The following is a 24,784-nucleotide window of genomic DNA, read 5'->3' as shown; positions in this document are numbered from 1 at the left end:
TTTAACTACATCAACCTCATAATATCTATGTACTTTTACTGTAATAGGCCTACTTTAACTACATCAAGCTCATACTTGTGAACTTTCACTGCAATGGGAATCATTTAGAGTCGTAGTGCGCAGATGCGGATCTTACGTTGCCAGGTTACTGGGGGGGTCACTTCCCGTTGCTAGTTGGCTAAGCACCCTGTGTGAGAGACATGTGGGGAAGTCGTTAATGTTTGTACTAGTTGCTTTTTTTTGGCTCATTTGGTGTTGAAAAAGACTCGGTTGTGGTGGTAAAGACCACCTCAGGTTTCTGGAGTTTCCTCTCCGTTTGGAGGTTCGTCGTAGATCATCGGAACAAGGTAACATCGTGACCGCCATTGTTTATGAGGCAATGTGTACAGGGCTTCGACTAATTCCTGGAATATAAATACACTATATATACATCCATATCAAATACACAATAGATCTCAGTATATATTTATTACTAACATATACCAATTAAAGGTATATTTTGTGTATTTAACTTGAACCAGTCGTCTTTAAGTTGCTCGTTATTCATTATTCAGACGTTTGTCCTTAAAACGGGCCCGCTGATACGTTACCACCGGATCTGTATTCTCTAGTTAAACATTAAGCTAATTGTACAACTCAAACATAACAAATCAGTTGTGTACGCGGTTGGGGTTCACTCGGGCTGATATGGCCTTCAGAGGAAATGTAGAGTCTTCGGGAACGGTTCAGTTTACAGAGGCCTGCTGAGGCCGCGTTTGGCGCGCTATGAGGCGCTGCTGCTGCTGCTGCTGCTGCACCTGCTGCAGCAGGGTCTGAAATCTGTAATAGCACAGAGACTGTTAATGTTAGGGAGTTACTAGATATATGTTAACCTCGTTAGCTTATTTAATTACAAAATACAGTCACTGAGAGAAAATCATTACATTAAATAAAGTCATTAAATTACAGTTATGAAAATTTTGATGATTACAAAGAGGGTTATATCTGAAGTCAGACCTTTTTTAAGATTTTGCTCAGGGTGGTTTCTTAATTTTTTAATTAACATGTTACTGAATACATATATTGCTGCTTTTAATTCTTTGAAATCAATATTGTTTTTAATATTTTGTAAATAAATCATGACGTGGGCTTATTTGGAGCACAAATGGGCATAAATGGTGTCACAGTACCAATTAAAGACTTTTGACCTTTTTTCATCAAATATCTTTATTTTATATTCCAAAATGTACATGAACACATACATTTTCAAATGAGAGATAAATCTTACTTTTGCAAGAAATTATCTCCCTCATAAATCATGTCAGTATCTATGAAACACACCTGAACTTTTTTTGTGCTTCATGGGTACACTTACCCTAACAGCTGACAACATTTGTTGTACTCAAATGTAATAAGTTGTTTGAGTTTTGCTTTATTTTGTTTTGCAACGTTTTCACGTAAATTTAATTAGGTTAATTTATTTTTATTTATGTTAATCCAGATATTTTACCTTGCATTCTTATTGTGTTTTATCTCTTATAGCTGAGATAAGCCCATAGTGAATTTCTGCGTCGCCTGCGTTTTATTTTTATATTACTATTTTTCTCTGACTTTTATTTTACAAATGTGCAGATAAACCCAATAGCTGCAACCTAAGTTATTCATATTGTGCTAATTATTCATAAATGCTTTAATGCAATTCAATGAAATTATAATGATATATATATCACGTGGATAGATATAAAATAGTATCCTATATATTATTAATTTATTTGCTTTGCTTTCTTAAAAATGACCAACATGTTCATTTTCTGTTTTCTGTTCTTTTCACCCTCTCCTATTCTTCTTCTTCTTCTTCTCCTTCTTCTCACAATAGACAGACGGAAAAGATGTCGTACTATTCATCATCCCGTAGTTCGTCTCGGGCCACTGATTGTAAAGTGTACGTGGGTGACCTGGGCAACGGTGCTGCCAAGGGGGAGCTGGAGCGAGCGTTCAGTTACTACGGCCCACTGAGGAGCGTCTGGGTGGCCAGGAACCCACCTGGGTTTGCCTTCGTGGAGTTTGAGGATCCCAGAGATGCAGAAGATGCAGTGAAAGGCATGGATGGAAAGTGAGTAGTGGTATATTTCTGTAGTCTGTGACTTTCTCCCAAAAACGACGTAGAAGAAACGGTAATTTAACCAGTATAACCCACTACTGTGAAATGTAGAAATCCCTCCTGAATAGCTTTCAGCCCAACTAACACCAAAATCTCATCATGAATAAGAGGGCAAATTTGTGTGTGTGTGTGTGTGTGTCCTGACAATAGCTGAGAAAATACAATCTAACCTAATCTGTTTTTTGTTAAATCACCATAGCAGGAATTAAATAGTTTCTCACTGACTCTTCCTTCTCTGCAGGGTGCTGTGTGGTTCCCGTGTCCGTGTGGAGATGTCAACAGGAATGTCCAGGAAGGGCCGTGGGCGCCCCAGCCGGCGCCAGTTTGACCCCAATGATCGGTGTTACCAGTGTGGGGACCGGGGCCACTACGCCTACGACTGCTACCGCTTCAGCAAGAGGGGCCGCCGCGGCAGCAGGTAAAGGAACACAGTCTGTTTTTGCACGCAGTTATGGCCCATGTAATGCACTTTTTCAGCATAAATGAGGTTGTTTAATCTCCTTCAGCTCATAATTTCTTGCTTTGATTATATATATATATATATATATATATATATATATATATATAGATATAGATATTCCATCAAAAGGACAGAAAGGAATAAACTTGTATGTGTTCCTGTTACAGGTCTCGCTCTCATTCACGGTCTCGCTCAAGGTCCAGATCCCGTGGGCGCCGCTACCGCTCTCGCTCCCGCAGCCGTAGCCACAGCCGGTAAGGTCAACACAGATACGTCTCATGAGGCAACAGGAAATGCTGGTTCTTAATGCTGTGGAGTCTGTTTGCTCTTCACTGGAGTGTAAATATACAGTGGCACTTAAAGCATGACTCAGTCAAAAACACGAGGACTTATTGTTCCTCCTGAGTTAAATCTAACCACCTAGATGGCTTTGGTAACCCATTTGAGAGTTAAGAGATATTAGGTGTAACTACTTCAATTACTTAAAGCTGCAGTATGTAGTTATGAGAAAAAAAGTGGACTTGAATGAGTACAGCCTACGCCTGCACAGTAAGAGAGGGAGGCGTGTTTTGACTGAGTAAGAGTACACACTGTGTGGGGAAGGAGGGCTGCCAGCAACATGTGTACAGTGTCATTGACACTCCTCCGGCTCTGATTGGTTGTTTTGATTTGGGAGCGGTTGATTCTTGCAAATCACATTATGACCAATGGGTGGACCCAGAGACAGTGCTTTTTGTCACAGCTTATCTGTATCTTATTATACTGTCAGTTTATAATGACAATTTTAGCAAATATAAAACAAAAATAGTTACAGCTTTAATCAAAGTAATGTAACTTATTACATTTGATTACTTTTCTAAATTTCTAACAAATGATTTCAGTTGTAAGGGCAAGTGTACCCATTAATCACACCAAAATCTAAGTTCAGGTTCAGTCGGTTTTGTAATTAAATTACATAACACCATTACTTGATACCAGTTACTCCAACACTGCGTGTACTTCACTTCAATATGCTCATGGTTTTTTGTTCACCATTTTCATTTTACACACCATAACACCAAAATTAAATGATGATATCATCAAACCTCAGAAAATCACACCAAAACATAATTATGCCTAATTTGATAAATCACACTGCAAATGAAAACAATGAGAGATTGTTCTTTTAAATTATGGTTCACACATGAACACAGTCTGTTTTATTTATTTTAATACATATCAGATGAGCCTTGAATTTATCTCCCAGATGCCCTTTTTTCTAACTTTTGTTTTACTTTCTCAGGAGCCGTCGTCGATCTCCATCCTATTCCAGGCGCAGGAGCAGGTAAGAATGCAGTTTGTTGAACTGTAATAAAATAAAAAAGATTGTATGTTTATTCTTGTACTTTTTTTCCATTGATAGCAAGACATGTGTGAGATACAGCAGTTAATCCAGTTTTGCAGCAGAATGTGGTCAGGATGTGATGATTATTAGCACCTTCAGAGATTAATTAATTATGCCGTGTGTAATTGTGCACTTTGTTCTTCACTCTTTTTAATTTGTGCTTTTAATCATCTTTGTCTGCACTTAATGCTCCACACACACTCTAGAAACAACTAGAAACATGCTTACAATAAAAAACAAGTTGATCATTTTTCCCTGATGGTTGCTATGTTAGGCTCACTTTTTTTCTAGCATTATCCAGTGAGTTTATTTTCCTTTTTTTAATATAATGACATGGGAGGAATGATCTGCCTTAGTTGGAAAGTTGAAAAACTGTAACTTTGAAACTCACACGCTCAAGAAGACATATGTTGGCCTACAGACCAAGTTCAAACTTGAAAGCATTCATTATTCAAGCTATGGCACTGATTTTTTTTTTTTTTTTTAATTTAAGATAAAAATATAGTAAATACAGGTAAAATACAATTCTAACTATTCAATTGAAGCACATAACATACTTTAAAATGTTGCTATAAGCCTACTAACTCTAAAAATGTGAATATGTTTCCCACATAAGTTATAGGTTTTTAGATCTAAACCTTAATTAATTCTTTCATATAAAATGTTCTACTTTTTCATCCTCAGCTGGGTACAAATCTCTGGGCTACAAGCTTTAGTTTTAGGCAAATTCATTTGTGCTCTGGATTTCAAGGTTAAGTCCTCGTAATGTTCAGCTGACCCTGTTAAGATTGTACGGTTGTGGGTTTAATACCATTTTAAACATCCATGTCAGGTGGTTTTCTCTCTGACAAACAACAATTCAAAACATGATGATCGATTTGCACTTTATTGGCTTCCTGCATACCGTCATACTTCTTATTCTTGTACAACTTGATTTGTAGGTGCTACAGTTTGAATACAACCTGCTGCTGGAGTAGTTGTAGTAGTTGGCAGTATTCATTTACTTACAGTAATCACATACATTTTCCTTCAGGAAATGCACATTCAGGTTTGTTGAGCGGTTAACACCTGGGGTGTTATTCCCAACAGTGCTTTAATTAAACTCCCCTTATTTCCTGTAACAACAGGTCTGGCTCCCCAGCCCGTTCCAAGTCCAGGACTCCTGTGAGAAGGTAGGTCATGTGTGTCTCCAAACCAAAATTATAGAGACAAAGAACTGAAACAGAGTGCTGTTGTCATTCCAAATCAATTTGTCCGAATCAGTACGTGACACATCCAGAGTATGATTGTTTTACATCATGAGATTTAAACACTTAAAATTATTGCTGCTGGTGTTGGCTTGTTTTTTCACCTTAATAAACTTTTTATAAAATTGAGTTTGCAAAAGTGTGACTTTTACTGTAGTAGTGATTTATGCTTTACCATTTTTCCCTCCTCCAGTCGCTCCAGATCTCGGTCTCGATCTGGGTCTATGCCCAGGGGACGCTCTGTGCCCAGGGGACGCTCTGTGCCCAGGGGACGTTCTGTGTCCCGGTCCCGCTCACGATCTCCGTCTGCGAATCACAAGAGGAACAGGTAAACCCTCAGTTTAGGTGTCTCTCATTCCCTGAAATAGGGTGTAGGCTGTTTTTTATTGAGTTTGTAGTACTTAGTCATGCCCAGTCATTGTTTTACAAAGTATGTAACACCTCAGTAGGAAGGTTTAGATCATCCATTATAGATGTTCACAACTTGTCTGACATTCCAAGGGAGGGTCAGTTTAGGTAGAGCTAGGTGCTTCATCCTAGGCAGGGAACGTTAAATAGATTCTCCTTCCAACTGGGAGTGCCATGCTGCCACCAAACCACTGCCATGTCGAGATGAACGACCCTGAGGACCCTCAGCCGCCTCAACACAGAGATCTGAATCTTCTACCAAGTCCTCCTGCCTCTGCTGTGGGCCAGTGTGGAGGGGGAGGGGTGTAGAGGACAGCGACTTGGGGCTCTCTGCCTGGTATAAGGAAGTATAAAAAAAGGTTGAATGATTTGACCTCTCTCGTGTGCTCTTTTTTTTCTTCTTGAGAGCTCGGCACTGTTTTAAGCTCATTTTATCACTCAATCCTGAAAAGAGGGCACATGACAGATGGTTTCCGCTCAGCATAGATGTATCCCTACACTTAAATAAATGAGTTCAGGGTGACAGAGCAAGAGAGAAAATTGTATTTATTAGTTTTAAGTGTTGAGTAAAGATCATCAGAAGTAGGATTACAAATGTTTAAATTTTTCTCTTTAAATTGTAATTCCCCAGCCTGAATGTGGCTAGCTCAAGAAAAGTCTCCTGCAAATAATTAGTAGAGATCATACAAAACGACACCATTGGTGTAACTTAAGTTAAGCATCTTTGCAGCACAGTTTTGTTTATTTTTCATATTTTCTTTAAAGCGTGTGGTGGGAGCTGAGCACTGCACTGACACTGCAGCTGATCCCAGGCCCAGGGTCTGCCAGCTGGCGGTGTGTACGTCCTGCGGGAGGGTGACTAAGCGCTGACCTGAGATCAGCCTTCGCCTGCAGCTGGTGTTAGACAGCGAGAAAGAGGTCGACCTACCGACCGAATCCTCCCCACAGTGAATGAATGGGTGACCGTCTGTCCAACCGACGCACACGCTCAGACGAGATCAGCCCGCGCACACATACAGTTGTTCTACTAGAGTCACCCAGCCAGCCGTCAGATCTACCAGAGGGCTGACCCACACAGTTCAGAGTTCAACCACTACCTTTTAAAATCCATTACCTACCTACCAGACCCCCCTTCCTACCTACCAGAGTTCTTCGGCCTCTGTCTTAGCTTCTGAAAGTGAGAGAAAGAGATCTGACGAGAGATCAGTCTTCAAGAGCCTCCCAGCGCAGTGTCTCTCCGAGTTGTAGTCATCCGTCCTTCAGTCCTTTCATCCTTCGCTTCTCTGTACTTGTTGTTTCTGCCACTGTCTCCAAAGGTAACCAAAAATCAAACCCCCTGACAAGCTCATATTGATGGTCAAAAGAAAAAAAGAAAAATTTGCACACAGGTTGATGTACTCTGGGGAAAAAAACTGGTGATTTTATATATATATATTTAATATATAGAGATAAAGTTGAGACATTAACAAGCATGATTACAGAGTGCGAATGACTGACCCGAGTGAGTGAGTGAGTGGAAGAGAGGTAACATGAATTTTAATGGGCTGATACATCGAGGAGGCTTTGTCACATGTTTTGTTTTTTTGTTTGTTTTTTCCCTTCTTGTGCCATACATGTTGCAAACATCATTACCATTTTATAAACTGCTTTACCTCCTATATTATCCATTTTTTTAGCACTTATACACAGCACACTAATAGTAATAGTGGTTTTCTTTCTCAGTTACATTGATGTAGAACAGTTGTTTTTTTCTAGGTGTGTTTAGTCTGTGAAGGATTAAGCCTTGTCTGTCTCCTCAAAGAACAGAAACTATGTTAACAATTTGTTCATTAGTAAATGAGAACACAGTGTCAATGACTTGTGACTTGCTTGACTAGGTGTATGCTTGCCTCGGGGGTTCAATTATGTATTAAGCTTTTGACTGTTACTTTTTCAGGCCTACAAAAAGTAAACTGTGGAACTATTTGGAATTAACCTTTTTATGTCTGAGGGGATCAAAGAGATTTTCAGTTTAGAAATATTTCTGATATCCAGTCATGAATATTTGTAGTGTTGGATAATATAATGTGGGATTTATTTTTATTTTTGTCTGATCGTTCTTCCATCCTCCCCTATGGCACGCTAACTCGTCTATGTTTCTGTTTCAGTCGTTCCCGCTCAGCAAGTCCAAACCGAAGCCCTACGCCAGCAGACGACTGAGTGAAGAAGACTTAGTATCCCCTTACTCTCCCCACCCCCCTTCTCTCCTGTCCTTAACAGACAGACCCTCCACCCCTGCACCCTGACCGCTTTTACATCCCTTACAGCTGTTTTTTGTTTTTTTGTACTTGCCCAGTCCAAGACTTTTAAGTTCAATCCCCACCTCGTCCTCCTCTAGGGCTGTAGTCCTACAGCCTCAGATTGTTGCAGATTTAATCAGTGTGGCAGATTTTTTTGTTTTTGTTTTTAATGCTGAATATACGTTATCTTCCCACGTGTCTAGTAGCAAGTACATGAAGCAACACCTACAGTATGTTAATGTTGACTTTTAACAGTGATTTGGGCGGTTCGTACAGCAAACTGCAGTGGAAGGTAACCCAGTAGACACCAGTCATTGCAATGATGAACTGCTTTTATTCCCTAAACTGTGAAATTTCTGAACTTTAATATTTTTTTTCTTCCACATTGAGAATCTGTAAAAAATTTAAAGTTTTTGAATTGCACTCCAATTTGATTTTTTTGTTTGTTTTTTGGTTTAAGATGCTGTTTAACCAGTCCATTCATCATGGCACAAGCAGATAGGTCATTGCCTGCATGCCTTTATATGTGATGTCACATTCCTACTGTTTGTTGTTTCTGTGCTGCACTGCCCTTTTTACAAACTTCACCAGCTTCACTGTGTGCTGAATAGATCCCCCCTATGTGTTGATCTCAAGATTTATCCTGTTTTTTTTTCTTTTCTTTTCTTTTTTTTTCATTTTAAAAATGTGCTTAAGTTTAATTTTTGAAGGGCTGCTTTAACAGTTTTTGTTCTGTTCCTGGCTTAATATGGTAAGACAGTGGCAGTTTTATTTTTGAATAAATCTCTACAACATATGTCAGTTGTTTGTTTTTATTGTTCATGCTGGAGACAGGAACAGTGCTCCTGCCTGCCAATTTTTGGAGCACTCCTACTCTGACATGCTTTAAGTATCAGTCATGTTTTGTGGCATTTAATTATTGTATGTTGTCCTGACAATTTTCTTAAGTAGTCGACAGGATATGAGCAGTTTCTATCACTACATTCATGTATATATTTGGTGAACGTCTGTGCATTTATTAAAAAGAAGAATGGATGGATTTCAAGATATAAGCTGAAAAACTAACCTATGAAGCTCAAATACTCTTCAGAGTCACACTAATCAACACAGTGTTTATGTGTTTGGTTTTTTGTTAAAAGAAAAAAGCTATTTATTTCTAGCAATGTTGAGTAACTAGTTACTGAAAAAAAGTATTTAAATTACAGTTATGAAAATGTTGATTACAAAGGGGGGTACCTCTGAAGTCAGACCTTTAAGATTTTGCTCAGGAGGGGTTTTTCCTAGTTTAACATTTAACTTGTTACTGAATACATATATTGCTGTTTTTAATTCTTTGAAAACTATTTTTTGGTATTTTGTAAATGCATCATGACATGGGCTTATTTGGAGCACAAATGGACTTAAATTGTGTCACAGTACAAATTAAGCCCATGCCAGACTTGACTTTTTTCATATATCTTTATTTTATATTCCAAAATCTACATGAACTCATGAATACATTTTCAAATGAGAGATACATCTTACTTTATAAGAAATGATCATGATCAATCATGTCAGTATCCATGAAAAACACTTGAACTTTGGTGGGCTTAATGCGTACTTAAAAATTAGAAAAGTAATCAAAAGTAATATGTTGCATTACTTTGAAGTAATTGGTTTAAGGATAGGATAGATAGATAGAACTAGTAATCTGTAACCTACTACATTTCCAAAGTAACCTTCCCAGCACTGATGTCCAACAGCATCAGCCTTAAGTACACCTCCAGTCATTTATATAATTAGTAATTTTGCAGAAATGTGCCTTTATCTGCTTTATGTACATTCATTATATAACTTTTAATTTCGACGAGAGTACGCGTCTTTACACTTCTAGCCTCCTTATTGGCTGTCACTCAAGTCAAAAATAGATTGACGTGTGTGTGGACCAATCACGGCACACGGCACGGTCGTAGTGGGCGTGGAGAAGCAGTGCCTCGTTTCTCTTGACTTTTCCGTCCATTTTCAATTGCTCGTCACTTACCATCATCCTTTTTAACCGGGGACAACATGGCTACTGCAGCGAGCCGTTACTACAGCGAAGACGGCAGGGCAACGAAAAGACAGAAAACCGACGGAATGGCCACGGTGAGTTTGTTTGTTAGCGTGTGTGAGCTGCACCGGAGACGAGTTTAACGGCTCTTTTTGCGCGTTCTCGATTGACTTTAATTCATTCAGATGCGCGTTACGAAAAAAAAATGTCACGACGCAGCTCAATAAATCTACCTGAATGAGCGCATAGCTTGTTTCTTTTATGTATTATTTCAGTTTAGTGTTTTATAATGTACATGTGAGGATAATAATGTATCGTCTATATATCTATGGCGTACGCTACAGTGTGCATGTTTCCCCCTAGCCGGGCCTGGCCTCGCCTCGGCCCGGCTTTGTTCTACCTACCGGTGTTGTGTCGAAGTCCGTTCCTCCTAGATTAATGCCCCCTCATGTTACAATTGTGTTTCTAATAACACCGCATCAGCGGTTGGAGTTAGGTTATGGTTACGGTTTGCTGATTGTGGGTTCCGGTTAACTTGGGTTAAGGTTAAGCACCTCAGTAGACGACTGGTTGGGGGTTTATAGAGCTAGGGGAACACATATGGACGGGGGAACAGACTTCGACATAACACCGGTATCGTTAGCCGCGTGCTAGCTGTGAGCTAATCAGGGTGTTAAAACCGGCCTTGATTCAAATCACTCAAAGCTATTTTGTTTTAATGCGGTACGACGTTGAACTTTTATCACACATACACATTATGATACGATATGTTTTGGAAATGAGCGGATTCAATATTTGCAACAATACCCCCCCCCTCGTAATTACCTACTCCATTTCCCCTTCATCCCTCTCCCCAGCTACACCAAGCCACCTGAGATTAGTTAGGCACAAAACTAGCTGCAGCCTAATGCTGATATAATATAAAAGTTGTCGGTAGATTTGCTTCATTTAACAGCCAACACCAAAGACAACGGTAATCAATTGAGTGGCTGGTTAAAATTTAAACATTCAGTAGCCTTTTGATCAATGGATTAAAACAGTTTATTTTTCACCCTGCATGACTTCCAATGCAGAATAATAAACACTAGAAACTGTTGAATCTATTTATTTTAATTGTTTCTGAGACTTTAACATCTTGTTGGATTTATTCTCTCTATTTTGTTTCATTAGTTTATATAGGGCTGGGTGGGTATCGTTTAAACAAATTACAATACAAGTACCAATGCAAATACCCGTAAAGTGATACCGATACTAGTTGAGTACTTCATTTGATACCCCATTATGTGAATAGAAGCATTATATTGTATAAAATGCACCCACTTCTCCACATCTAGATGACTTTATTTATTTTTTAAAACAGATTCATTTTAAAGTTTTCAAATTATTCATATTTATTAAATACAAAATGCTCAATCAGCATGTGAGTCACAGCATACATTACACACACACTTGTTAATCCATGTATGTGCATAGATGTATGCTCTTGCAAATAAGTCACGAAAGTGCAATAAATGTGTGCTTGCATAATATTTAGGTGGTAAAAACCCTCATTTTTTTAGTTCTTGCTTCTTGGTGCAACAAGAATCGATTGCAGGTATCGTTTGACGTGAGACGTTTTGATACAGCTTTGTATAGGTTTATTTCGAGAATTGATACCCGGTCCTGGGTTTATGAGGTGTGCAATGCTACCTGATTAACAGAAACTCAGATACATACGTTAGTTTACCTGAGAAGCCAATTTTCTCTTGTTGCCCCTTGCCAAGTATAAAAAGTTCCTTAAAGATATGCAACCTTTACCGTCATGGCAACAGTGAACACCATGATTAATTGACATGAGCAAGATTAAGTTGATTAGAGTTTCTAAATGTCGGTTTCGATTATTATTCATTTAATATCCCAGCCCTACATTCACCTGTAATTGTTAGTGTAACACATGGTAGTTAACTCAATAGGACAACATGATTGCAGATGAGAAAACTACCCCCTCCTTGTCTTGCACATAAAAATGCCTAAAGATCAGACATGTTGTTGTACTCATAATTGTATGTTTTCTTTGCCTCAGGGTTATGAGGATCCACACAAGACCCTCCCATCCGTGGTGGTGCACGTCCGGGGATTAGTGGACGGTGTTACAGAGGCCGACCTCGTGGAGGCATTGCAAGAATTTGGCGCTATCAGGTAGAAACCAAGGAATGTGGAGAGTATGCAAACAAAACAAAGTCATGCTCACAGTGCAGAATAATGGCATTATTTACCTGGAACACAAGGGCAGGTTCATATACGTTAACTTTATGAATAGGATTTTGCAACAAGCTGCACTCACAGCATCTGTTCTCTCATTTATCTCTGTCACTTTTGTGTGTTTTTTATAAGCTATGTGGTGGTGATGCCGAAGAAGCGTCAGGCACTGGTGGAGTATGAAGACATGAATGGATCATCCACAGCGGTAACCTACGCGGCAGACAACCAAGTTTACATCGCTGGTCACCCAGCCTTCATCAACTATTCCACTAGCCAGAAGATCTCCAGGCCAGGAGACTCTGACGACTCGAGAAGTGTGAACAACGTCCTCCTCCTCACAATAATGAATCCAATCTACCCCATCACTACGGTAAATGCAAAGATTTGGGTTAAAATAAAAGTAGTATATCATTTAAACTATAAAAACATGGAACATAAGATAGAAAAACTGGATGAGATCAAATAAAATCCTTTGTCAAAATCAAATTATAAGATGCATGAAGATTTCTTAGCTGTTTTTGATTCACAGTAAATTAAATGACCCTTTTATACCTCTACCATTGTTTGCATGTTTATCTCAGATCAGATTTAGCATTAGTCTCTGTGTTTCTGTATTGTATGTGTGTGGTTTTCTTTTCTCAAACTTGGTACATTTTCACAGGATGTTCTCTACACTATCTGCAACAACTGTGGCCCTGTGCAGAGAATCGTCATCTTCAGGAAGAACGGTGTACAGGCGATGGTTGAATATCCTTTTTCTGTTGGGCTACTATATTATGGTTGACTACAGAGTGCAGTTTACCGGTTTATGACTATACACACCAGTGATTTATTAGCATGGTATGACTTTGAATTGACAGACTGGTGTTTTTGGTGTCCTTTTTATGATAAGAATTTGTCTTGTCTGTTTGAAACTCCCCAACACATTCCCAGACGTGGCTATGTTTCATGCACCTTCCTGTCAAATTTAATGGGTGATTGGACTTCCTTGTGTGTGGGTTTTTTTCCCTTAATTCTGTCGTCACATTTGACTCTGTGCAAAGCGCTCAGCGTGCCAAGGCATCACTCAACGGAGCAGACATCTACTCTGGCTGCTGCACGCTGAAGATCGAGTATGCCAAGGTATTTCAAAGTTCATTAACAACATGCATAATAGACACAATGCAAACCAACACAATAGTCAGAGTTAAGGAAGAATAGATTGTATGTTGTTCTCATATTTTCATGTGACTTGAATCCTCCTTTTTATTATACTGCTGACACATTTGTTGATTGACAGAATATATACTGTCAACTATCTTGATAAATAATTAATGGTTGAATTATTTTTACGCAAACATTGCCTTGATACAATTTTAAGAATTAGCTGCATTTTATTTGTGATACTAAACTGAATATCGTTGAGTTTCAGGACTAAAAAAAAAAGAGAGGAAAAATCCACTTTGGTCTTTAGTCAAGTCAAAGTTTATTTATATAGCGCATTTACTAAACGACCTCACTTGACCAAAGTGCTGTAATAGCTTAAAACACAACAATTATGAGTAACATTAACCATAAAAGCAAAATATAATTACACAGTAAAAGTCAGGATGTCAAGCTCAACTTGAATTAAAAGCCAATGCAAAGAGGTGAGATTACATGTTAGACTGCTCCACGAGTTTGGAGCTGGTTGCAGGAGCATCTGTTTAGTTCACCTCAGTGCTCTCACTGGAGTGTGACGGTGCAACAGCTCAGATAGATAGGGTGGTGCCAGTCCATTTAAAGCTTTAAAAACAAGTGATAAAATCTTGGACTGGATCCTGAAACTGGCACAAGGCCAGAACTGGTGTGATGTGGTCACGTCGTCTCTTCCCAGTCAGGAGACGTGCAAACATTGCCTTGATTTAAAATGTATAGATTTAGCTACATTTTAGTTGTATCTTTTAATTTTTGGGACAAAGATTTAAGTTATGTGGTAGGTGTGCACATTTGAATTTTTTTTTTAAACAGGTATTGGACCAAATAACCAAAAAAAATCAGACTGAAGCTCCCAATGCAGGTGTAATGTAATTAAACTAGATTAAACTAATTAAACTAGACCTGCACTGGGAGCAACAGTGTGCAGACTTTTTTTCTGCCCTTTACATCTATCGCTGATTTATCAAGTATGGTTGCAGCCCTACTTTTTTATTTTCCAAGAACACATTTATTTCCTTCTGAATTTGTTGACGTAGATCAGGGGAGTCCTGCCAAGGCCTCTAATCCGGCCCACTGGATAACTTTCAAAGCATGACTCCCAAGTTTCAGGAACAAATTAAATTGAGGAGCAGACTTCATGTAAAAGTGCTACTTTAGAGGTTTTTCCACCCTGACCAGAGAACAATTCTCTGAAAAAAAACATTGAATATTTGTTTTGGTCATTATTTAAAACATTCTTATGTTGAACATTATACAATATGTTGTCAATCAGCAGCTTCTGTGCAAAATACTCTATTGTTAAAATTGCACTGATTTTTCCTAAAACCTCTCAGACTGTACATCTGTTTTATAAATAGTTGGTTTATTTTAGTAAAGTTATATACAATATTTTATATTATTTATAGGTTATTATGCACTGGTTATTCTGCTCCGGCCCAATTGAGATCAAATTCAGCGGTATGTGGCCCTTGAACTAAAAGGAACCTCTGATGTAGATGAGAATAGCAGCAGTCTGACTCTGTGGTAGTGTAAGATATGATGCTAACGCAGCATAATATTTATACCATAAACAAACCGAATGACAATCTCATCTTTTGTCTTTGCCAGCTTGAGAATTTAGTTTGTGTTGTTATGGGTGCTGGCGTTCATATCAATCATTTTTTGTTTTGTTGTTGTGTTTTCCCCTCAGCCCACTCGCCTGAATGTGTTCAAGAATGACCAAGACACCTGGGACTACACAAACCCCAACCTGGGAGGACCAGGTAACACTTCTATCACAGGCTCAGTGCCTCACATGCTTCTGTAGTGGATAAACCTGTTTTAGGACCCTTACTACTACTACTGTGGGGAGGTTTGGCAAACATACTGCTGGAGAGATGGAGGCAACATCCTTCATTGATAATGCTACTAAATGCATTTAATTTTATTTTTTTAGATTATTCTGAAATAATAATAATAATAATAATAATTAAAAAAAAGCAATTTCTTTTTTTTTTTGGGAAGACGGTGTGGCATTATGACTGAAGGGGTTGCTTTGGGTCTCGCTCAAACACTTCTCAAAACACACTATAATCAAGATTCATATGCAGGAGTGTAATGCTGAGGGGAAAGAAAAATAAGGGGATAATGTGAATAAAGTTTTTTTTAAAGCTCTTAACAACCCAACAGTAAAATCCTATAGAAACTAAAACGTGCAGAAATCAAGCTGTGGTCGGAATGGCAGGAACGCGTCTGCAGACAGAGAAGATAAGGTCGAGATCAGATGTATGTCACAACTCGTGCGCAGTAATGCAGTGTATCTTGCATATGCAGGTAGTCACCTTAACGGAATGATGTGTGACACTTTAAAACTGTAATGCGTGTTCCCGTCTGTATCTTGAGGCTAGCAGCAAGTCCTCTTCCGTTTTTCTTTGTGGCATGCAGTCACTCCGGAGAACTTGATCCCATGAAGTGGGTTCAAGTTATGCGGGTGTGAGACATTGATTTTCAATGTTGATAAATCCTGTCACCTGCTACCTTGATGACATTGTCAGGGTGAAATGGTTCAGTGGCGAGTTTACTGTTCACATATCTCTCAACGTATTTACAGAAGACTGCAATGATAAGCCGGACGTCGTGTTTTTTTTTTTTCCTGCTTTGCATACTTTTTTTTTTTTTTTTTTAAGATAAATGTGATGGATTGACATCAATGATTTTCTGTCTGACATCTTTTCTTTCTTTCTCCTGCACAAAAAGACCAAATTAGAGATTAATACTTATTACTGTTTTGCTCTACATCCTTGTAATACAAGAATATGAGGAGTTGCACAGTTTGTTTTTTTTTCGAGTCAAGGACAGGCATACGTATGTGTTGCTGTCCATTTTTTAAACTGAGAAATTTGATTCACAATGCATTTTGCTTCGTTGCAGATATACCATAGTGCAAGTTGAATGCATCAAAATGGAGCTACAGCTCCTTAAAATCAACCGTGGTAACGCCTTAAACTAATTTATCACTCACGCCTTTTTGCACACGGATTTTTTTGTTCAGCAGTCAGGTGATTTACCTCAGACAGACGTGCTGTTATCTGAGCGGTGTGATACCAGTGTTGTCACATCTGAAGAATCCCTCCCGCATATGTCAGTTATGGAGACCAACCTGTCGCTTAGTGCAGCGGTTTTCTTGGTGTCAGCATTCTCGTTCCTGCCTTCCTCGCTACACCTGTCACTTCTGCAGAGTTGGTAAAACTTGCACTAACTTTTTAAAGTTTTAAATTGATGTAAAAAACAGACCAAATCAATCACTGGGAATATATTTGCTTCGCCACAAAGGCTGATCCTGGTCTTTACCAATGTCACCTAACTTCTACTATTAAATTTTGTTTTTGGATACTTGGATTGAAAACTGATTTGTGAGAAACTGAACAGAGGCATGGACCAGCATCAGTAAAAATAGGCTATCTCCATTACCATTTAACAACTGATCTCTTCTTCTTTCTTTTTTTTTTAATTTTAAATTTTTTTTAATATAAAAAAAGAGGTAATTTCAGCAATTTTTTACAAAAAAGCAAAATACACAGGAATTTGTGCTGGGAGAGGGAGAGTCAGATACATGCTGACAACAACAACAACACCACCACCACCACTACCACCACCACCACCACTCAACAAGTATCCACTTCCATCAGTGAGGACACAACCACCACTGTCAGATACACGGGGGATAAACTACATGACGATGTAGGACAGATAAAAACACTCACCATTCCTCAACATCTCCGCATTCCTACACAAAGAGCCACGATGACAGCTTCACACTTCTAGAGGGGGTGGGGAGGTTTGGGCACTGAGCTACACTTGGTCCCTCTTGTTTGGTTTTTTATTTTTTTATTTTTGTTTTTTACTTTTTTTTGTTCATTATTTGAGACAAGTGAATCACACATTGAAGCAGGCTAAAAGCTTGCAACTACACACCTCCCTCCTCACTCCACTGTCTACACCCCCACCCCAAAAAAACGGAAAGAGACTGATACAAGAGAAGACACAGAAGTAGTGACAGACATCATCTCAGTACAACTACAACATGGTGATGTTGATGAGAAGCCACACTGATACTAACCAGTCGGCCCTTTCTCCCCCTTGTACTGAACAAGACAACTGATGAAGACAAGACACTGCTGACAACACCATCAAGCACACTCAGAGAGCCCAGTCAGGCCCATTTTCTTTTCTTTTTTTTCTTTTCGTTTTTTTTGTTCCCCCCCCTTTTTTAAAAAAAAATGGATTTCAGCTTTTCTCTCTTGCTCTTTCTGCTCATCTCATCTTTTCCCTCCTTCCTCACTCCTTTTTTTCTGATTTTATTACATGCATCCCTTTCTAGCTATCTCCTCCCTGTTTTTATTTTGAGTGCCGCTTTTTTTTCTTCTTCCTTTCCTTATTTCTTTCTTTCTTTCTTTTTAATATTTGAAAGTCTCTAGAACCTGTGTAACACCTTCCATGTGATGCAGGTTTGGCTATTTGCGGCTAAGAGGGGGCCAGCTTCCCAACTGAAATGTGCTCTATGGCAGCCTCAAGAGGCCTACCAGTGGGCGCTAAGCGGACTATTCCAAAATGGGAACAAAAAGGACGGAAAACGGCCTCACCCTCCCCCTCCCAACCCCCACCAGTGGGCGTTTCAGCTTGATAAAACCAGGAATCGATCCTGAGGGTTGGAGAGTTGTCTCCCCCAAAAGAGGAAATGGATAAGAGTATGGGATGAAATGAGTTGAGAGTGGACAGTGGTGGAACTGCTGCAGCAAATGTCTTCCTCCCACTGTTTGTAAAGCATGCAGTAAGTAAATCGAGACCCTCCTCAGGGGGGAACATAACTGCACAGCACCACATGATCCCAAAGTCCAGCACCCAACATCGCCACACAAGACTGACATGAGCTCATTCTGTTTATTCTTGTTGTTGGGTTTTTTGTTTGTTTGTTCCCCCTCTTCCTCCGGTACAGGCTTAATCTGTCTCTCTCTCTCTGCAAGAGGGTGATTGTTTTGGGGGTGGGGGGTGAGGGGGGTTCCTGCTTTTTCTAACGTCACTTTTAAAAACCTACTTTGTTCACCATGTCTTCTCAATCCTAATTTTTATTTTTATTTTGGCAATTTAGAGCCATCATCAGGAATCTTTGTCTGTGCGGTTCCCTGGACTTTTGGGGGGTGGGGGTTGTAAATCTATCGTGGGGTGGGGCGTGCAAATGTTTCTAAGGGCCATGAAATACCTCCATATTTAGTAAATTGAGTATTCAATGTTAGGGTACGCTTGATCTGTAACCCACCCTATTTATTATTATTATTATTATTAAGTGTCACAGAAGCTACAAAGGCTTTTCATCCAGTTGCTGCTTGTCAAAAATATACAACCTGCTTTTTCAAAAAGAATTTAAAAAAATGTAGCTGCTAAAATGCCATTTTAAAGAGCGTGGTTGGTGATATACAAAGGTACCAACCCACCAAGTAAATTTATTTTTTCTCTGCAGTTTATCTTGATGAAATAAATATACATGAATTTAGGCAGCTCATGAGGTTTTCTTGGTATTAAACTGGGGTTATTTCACATTTGCCCGGGGGCGGGGGGAAACAAATGTATCCTTTTATTTAATGAAAAATATTTTATTATGTTGGCTTCCATTCTGATTGTGTATGATTATTGTGTACCTGTACAGATGGTGATGCAGATGGCAATGGGAGCAATGCAGGTGTGTGTGAGCGTACAAACCTTTTTATTTTATCAAAAAACTAAATTAGCCATTTTGTGATACTTAACAAGAAAGAGTGACTTTGTTAGATTTATATATGTATTTTTAAAAAAAATACTTTTTACCCTAGATATTCAGCATCCTCCTCATCTCTCCCCTTTCCCCCCTTTGTTCCACTTTTATATGCTAAAGTACTTTTTATCCATGTGGATGTTTTTTTAAATACTGGGATTGTGCTTGTCTGTCTTTGGGCGGGGTTCAATTTCAGCCTTTCCACCCCCATGCCTCCCCTCCCCCATAACCCTCAACACATTTTAATACAGAGGGATAATCACTAGATAATTTCAAGTTAATGCCTGGTACATACTGTGTGATAGAGGGTTGTATTTTCGGGCTGGTATGGCTCTTACAGGCAAGAATGAATCTTGAGATGCATGCGTCTGTATTCATTTTTAAATCCTTTTTCTTAAAGTTGCCCTGACAAAGCACTCTACTTTTTTTATTTTTTAAATGGTGTGACGTCTGGCGGCAGTGTCAGGTTACAGTTAATAAACACCACATTTCAAACTATGTTGGAATATAAAACAATAAGATGTGCACCCTTCAGCTTTTTCTATCAAGCAATCTTTTTTAAATATATAAATAAATGCATCTCATGGTCATGTAGTGATTTATAGCCAGTCTTGTGTTTTTTGGGTGTCTTCTTGTCATATTTATCTGTCACTTTGCCCCCCTCCCCTCTTTTCTCCACCTTTTCCCCTCTACGTTTTTTTTTTTTTTTTGTTCTCCTTTCATAGAAGATGTCAATGCCAACCCCAACAAGCGCCAGAGACAGCCTGCTCTGCTGGGCGATCACCCTCCAGAGTACGGTAAGGCTGTAAATATATTATTTATACATACATTTAGGGACTAGTGATATAAAATCCAAGAAAGAATGAAGTTGTTAATGACATATTCTGCCAGAAGTATAGTACTACCTACATAGACTGATTAGAATCTGGACTGGATTATCTCAGAGAGGCCAAAGTTTCTTTTAAACCAGTTGCAGAATTGTGAAAGCTTTTGTGTATTTGTGAAAATGTAATGAAGGCAGATTTTTTTTTTTTCATATGTAGACCACTGTATACCTTTCAAGAACAGTGATTGTTTGTGGAGATGATGCTATGCAGTTAAAAAATAATAACGATAAACAGATTTGAAAGTGGAGGGGACATGTCACCCCTGTCCCCAGCATGTGTATACAAAATATGGTTTTTGTTTTTGTTTTAATACAGCAAAAGGTTTAAAATATTTCTTTAAGTGTGAAATAAATATTCTGTGTAGACAGTTGATTTTAATTAATCTGAACATATAAATGGGTCCTCCACACAGTGGCAGTTAAGTGGTGCTGTGTTGTAATTTCTAAACTGACTCCATTTAAAAAAAAATTAAAAAATGCAGGATTTATAATAAAAGGACAAAACTGACCAAAAACAAAGCCTCCACTGAGCTGACATCACCCTGTTTGATCAGTAATTTAACTGTTCCATCTCTCACCCGCTGGTCCCCCGCTTCACCCCTCAGGTGGCGGTTACCACGGCTATGACGAGAGCTACGGATCCCCACCCTACGAGGGTCGCCGCATGGGTCCGCCTATGAGAGGGCGCGGAGGACGAAGCTACGGGCCGGGCTACGGACCCCCTCCACCTCCTCCTGGCGAGTACGGTGCCCACGCCGACTCTCCGGTGGTCATGGTGTACGGACTGGACCCGGTCAAGATGAACGCCGACCGTGTCTTCAATATCTTCTGTCTCTATGGCAACGTAGAGAGGGTACATGTTTGTTTTTCTCATGAGGACAAGCTACAGTTGTTTAATGAATGGTTCAATTAGTAGTTATACTTAAATGTTGCTCTAATAAGCGTGTTTTAATCTTTTATTTCTTAATCTAAAAGTTACCAGCAGAGTGAGGAATGCTACACGGTTACATTCAGAATGATATAATAGATGACTGTCATAAGTTAGTCATGCAGAAACTCGAAACCAGTTAATCCGTTTTTTTTGGAGACGACGGTGGAGATTTGCCAAAGATATTAATTTTGAGTGTGTCCATCCATTCCACACACACTCAAACTCTGCTGTTCATTTGTTGTGTCTAAATTAATCTTGTGAGTCTTTAGGGCAGGGCAGGTTGGCACTGTGTGTATTTTAGAAATTTAATCACTGCTCTCTTGTTACATTTTTCTGTAGGTAAAGTTCATGAAGAGTAAACCTGGAGCCGCCATGGTTGAAATGGGAGACTGCTACGCCGTGGACCGCGCCATCACTCACCTCAATAACAACTTCCTCTTCGGGCAGAAACTCAACGTGTGGTGAGTTCATCCCCCACCTCCTGCCAACCCCCTCCCAAAAGCATGTCCGGTGTCCATGTCTGAACTAGCGCACGGTTTAAACTATAAGCAATGAGGATGGCAACTCTGAGCAGGATCCCCACAGATCTTAAAAAGTGTTAATGTCTTAAATGTATTTATTTAATTTATTCAAGGTCAAAATCCTAATTGTAGGAGTTAAGGCATTAAATTTGATTTGAGTAATTATATTTGTTCAATTTGTTATTTATCATAATTTCTTATCTGATTATTTTACATAACCATAACTTAATAATTAAAGTAAGAATGATAATCAGCAGTTGGGACTATAATGATTTCAACCAACTACAACAGTAAAATCCTGCTTTTGCATTATGTCTCATGATATATTATATGGGTACAACACTCACATGTGACACTTTTCTGCATTGTGTCACATATGTACACAAGTCTCTCCTTTTTATAGAGTGAATAAAAATGTAACTTTAATTACAGCGTGTCCAAGCAGCAAGCCATCGTTCCCGGTCAGTGCTATGAGCTGGACGACGGCTCAAGCAGTTTCAAGGACTTTCACGGCTCCAGGAACAACCGGTTCACCTCACCGGAACAGGCGGCCAAAAACCGCATCCAGCACCCGAGCCATGTGTTGCATTTCTTCAATGCACAGCCAGATGTCACACCAGAGGTTTTCTCTCAAGTGTGTAGAAAGGGGTTTTTTTTATTTCACATTAAAACGTCACTTTCTGCTAATTTACTGCCATAAAATGTTTATAGCCAACCTTACATACACATACAGTCACTAATAAATGTTGTGCTTTTTTTTTTTTTAACAGATTTGTGATGAGATTGGTGTCAAGTGTCCCGTAAACGTCAAAATGTTCACAGGAAAGAGTAAGCTGCTGTCATTCTGTTTATTAAAGTATATATTCTTGTTGTTATAGTTGTCACTGAATATATAAAAAAATGATAGTAAATATAGTAAAACCAAACATATTGAAGTGTAGTGTTTTAGTATCAGGCGGTTTAAGAAAACAAGCTTAACCCTCACATACTGACTCATAATAAGTCTCTACACCAATTCACATTCATAAATACCCCATCAGTCATTCATAAATATTAAATGAATCATGAAGGGTTAAAACATTCACAACCACTATTTTATAGTCCAGGAGAACATTTTCTAGAAGTTTGGGATTTAAAAAAAAGTACAGGTCAAATTTGTACATTTGCATATATAAAAATGTGTATCAGCTTCACAAACATTAAAAGTTGATACATTTTATTTCCATCTTTATATACTATGGGTCCCCATTTGGAAAATTCCAGCTAAAATAAATGTGTGTTATTTTTACACCTCTCAAATGTAAAAATGGGTCATATGTGATCCTGAACAGAATGTAAGGGTTTATGTAGACAAATGTGAAGTCCTGTAATACGCCAGAGATCCTCAGACCACACACGCTGATGTTGTGTGTTTCTATCCCGCCAGGCGGTGCAGCTCCCAGCGACCGAAGTGCTTCAGGCCTTCTAGAGTGGGAGTCTATTAACGATGCCATGGAGGCACTGGCCATGATGAACCACTACCAGATGAAGAATGCAGGTATGTGGATTGTCCTTGTGAGCCTCCTGTGATGCAGGAAATCTCTAAATAAACAAAGTCTTTTAAAAGAGCCCACAAACAGCCTAGAAATGCACGAGCCTGATAAGTCTTCAAACTACATGGTACTTTAATCAGACACGCTCCACTGTGGTTTATAATACTGGAAGATAAGATTAACTACTAAGTCTTTTATCCTCCACCACAAAGTTCTTGTGGTTTTTAAAAAAAAAACATACTGTCAACATTACAAAGTAATGTATGATGCAATCATGCTTTAAGTGTTTTTTAACTATGATGCAATGCACAGAAGACAGTGAACTGCATCATCAGTAAAAGTTCAACCTGGTTCAATTATTGTTTGTTGTTTTTTGTCAGGTGAGTCAGTGAGGGCGCCTGCGTCTGTTCTGCTTAAATGCAAACAATTTACATAGATGAAAGAGAGAGCCAGGTGTTTTTTCACACAGTGCTGTTAGCTAACCCACTTTAAACCACCTTACCGCCTTTTCCAGGTTTTTGCCACAAAACTCAAAAACTTAAATACATCAAAATGAAATAGACATTCGCTGTTTTTTACTCATCAGAATATATTACAAAATATTTCAGGGATCAGTCAAGCCATTTGTTGGAACTATATATAAAACTATACATTTATAGTTATCGTTATAGTTTGGCCTAATGTTACAACAAGCATTGCTGCTGTTTGCACTTTTTTTACATTACATATTGCTCTTTTTATAGATGTTTTATTTTAGTCTTAAATGTTCTTATGGCTCAGGGAGTGTTATCTAAATGTGGTTATATTGTTGTCTGACACTCAATATAATGACAATCAAACTACTAACTGCTACAGTTTAGTAAGTTGGAAACTGTTCTTTTGTTTGTTTCCACTCGAGTAACTTGGACTAGAGTAGATTTATACTAAGATGTATAAAAAATATTTGGTTATTATACATGTCATGTCTCCCAATTTTTCTCTTTCTTCTAGCTGGTCCGTACCCGTACACCCTCAAACTGTGCTTCTCCACCGTTCAGCACGCTAACTGAGCACACCGTTTGTCCTGGAAAAATTGGTCCACTATTCTCATATTCATATGTCCTTAAGACCATGACTGCTTGCGACACAGCTGGGGAACATTTATTTTCCAAAAAACCCACCTCAATTACTGTGACATTTAATCTTTCACAATGCAATTGATCCCCAAAGTTTAAAAAATTGTAATATTTGGTATATTAAGCAGACTAATCAAAAGTCTAACAAGCGTTTAAAAATGTTTTTGATATTTATGCCCCAGATGTGGTTTATAGAGTATCAGTACCCGTGTGTCTTCAATGTTCAGTTGTCCTTTTTACTTTTTGTATTATGCTTATACAGTAGCCTGATGTGAGAGAGTGTATTTGAAAGAATTGATTTTATGCTCAGGTGGGTCAGTGGCAGTGGACAACATGGTTTTTGTATAAGATGTTGTCTTTTGAACTTTTATTATAGCGCAATTTTTTTTTCTTAGTTATTTTAATTGCTGCCTATTGAGTTCAGAGTCTCAGTGTCTGATATGCAGATGGAGAATGTTTTGTTGTAAGAAAATAATAATAAAAAAAACAAAAAAATTAAAGTTGACTTCATTGTGACATTCTTCTGAATTGACTGAATTGACTTGTCAACACAAAGGTCATTTGATGGATGACTTATTACTATCACCATATTTAACCCCTACATCCTGATCAGGTCACATTTGACAACTGTAAAAATACCCTGAAAG

The 24,784-nt window shown here is 38.6% G+C and overlaps 2 protein-coding genes across 3 annotated transcripts; both read left to right on the top strand.

The window, feature by feature from the left end:
* Nucleotides 1–160: 160 nt before the first annotated feature.
* srsf7a (serine and arginine rich splicing factor 7a) lies at nucleotides 161–8,714 on the top strand. The gene is made up of 8 exons (XM_053321059.1): nucleotides 161–347; nucleotides 1,856–2,092; nucleotides 2,382–2,558; nucleotides 2,768–2,854; nucleotides 3,883–3,924; nucleotides 5,112–5,156; nucleotides 5,425–5,559; nucleotides 7,787–8,714. Exons 2-8 carry the CDS (start codon nucleotides 1,869–1,871, stop codon nucleotides 7,836–7,838), a joined length of 762 nt encoding a protein of 253 aa, XP_053177034.1. The 5' UTR covers nucleotides 161–347; nucleotides 1,856–1,868; the 3' UTR covers nucleotides 7,839–8,714.
* Nucleotides 8,715–9,942: 1,228 nt separating this feature from the next.
* On the top strand, nucleotides 9,943–24,713 carry LOC128360589 (heterogeneous nuclear ribonucleoprotein L-like). Of its 2 annotated transcripts, none has more exons than XM_053321049.1 (14): nucleotides 9,943–10,042; nucleotides 12,010–12,125; nucleotides 12,321–12,558; nucleotides 12,850–12,937; nucleotides 13,216–13,310; nucleotides 15,055–15,127; nucleotides 19,048–19,080; nucleotides 19,878–19,949; nucleotides 20,644–20,891; nucleotides 21,309–21,430; nucleotides 21,923–22,124; nucleotides 22,261–22,318; nucleotides 22,917–23,027; nucleotides 24,013–24,713. In XM_053321049.1, the coding sequence occupies exons 1-14, from the start codon at nucleotides 9,965–9,967 to the stop codon at nucleotides 24,069–24,071; spliced, it is 1,593 nt and encodes a 530-aa protein (XP_053177024.1). In that variant the 5' UTR covers nucleotides 9,943–9,964; the 3' UTR covers nucleotides 24,072–24,713. The 2 variants fall into 2 exon arrangements, with proteins under 2 accessions (XP_053177024.1, XP_053177026.1); XM_053321051.1 differs by having other exon boundaries at nucleotides 22,917–23,029; nucleotides 24,018–24,713.
* Nucleotides 24,714–24,784: the final 71 nt, after the last annotated feature.

This window comes from Scomber japonicus, chromosome 6 (assembly GCF_027409825.1).
Source record: "Scomber japonicus isolate fScoJap1 chromosome 6, fScoJap1.pri, whole genome shotgun sequence".
In the NCBI taxonomy this organism is placed as follows: domain Eukaryota; kingdom Metazoa; phylum Chordata; class Actinopteri; order Scombriformes; family Scombridae; genus Scomber; species Scomber japonicus.
The sequence above is the reverse complement of the archived record's forward strand: the minus strand, read 5'-3'. Positions and strand labels throughout refer to the sequence as shown.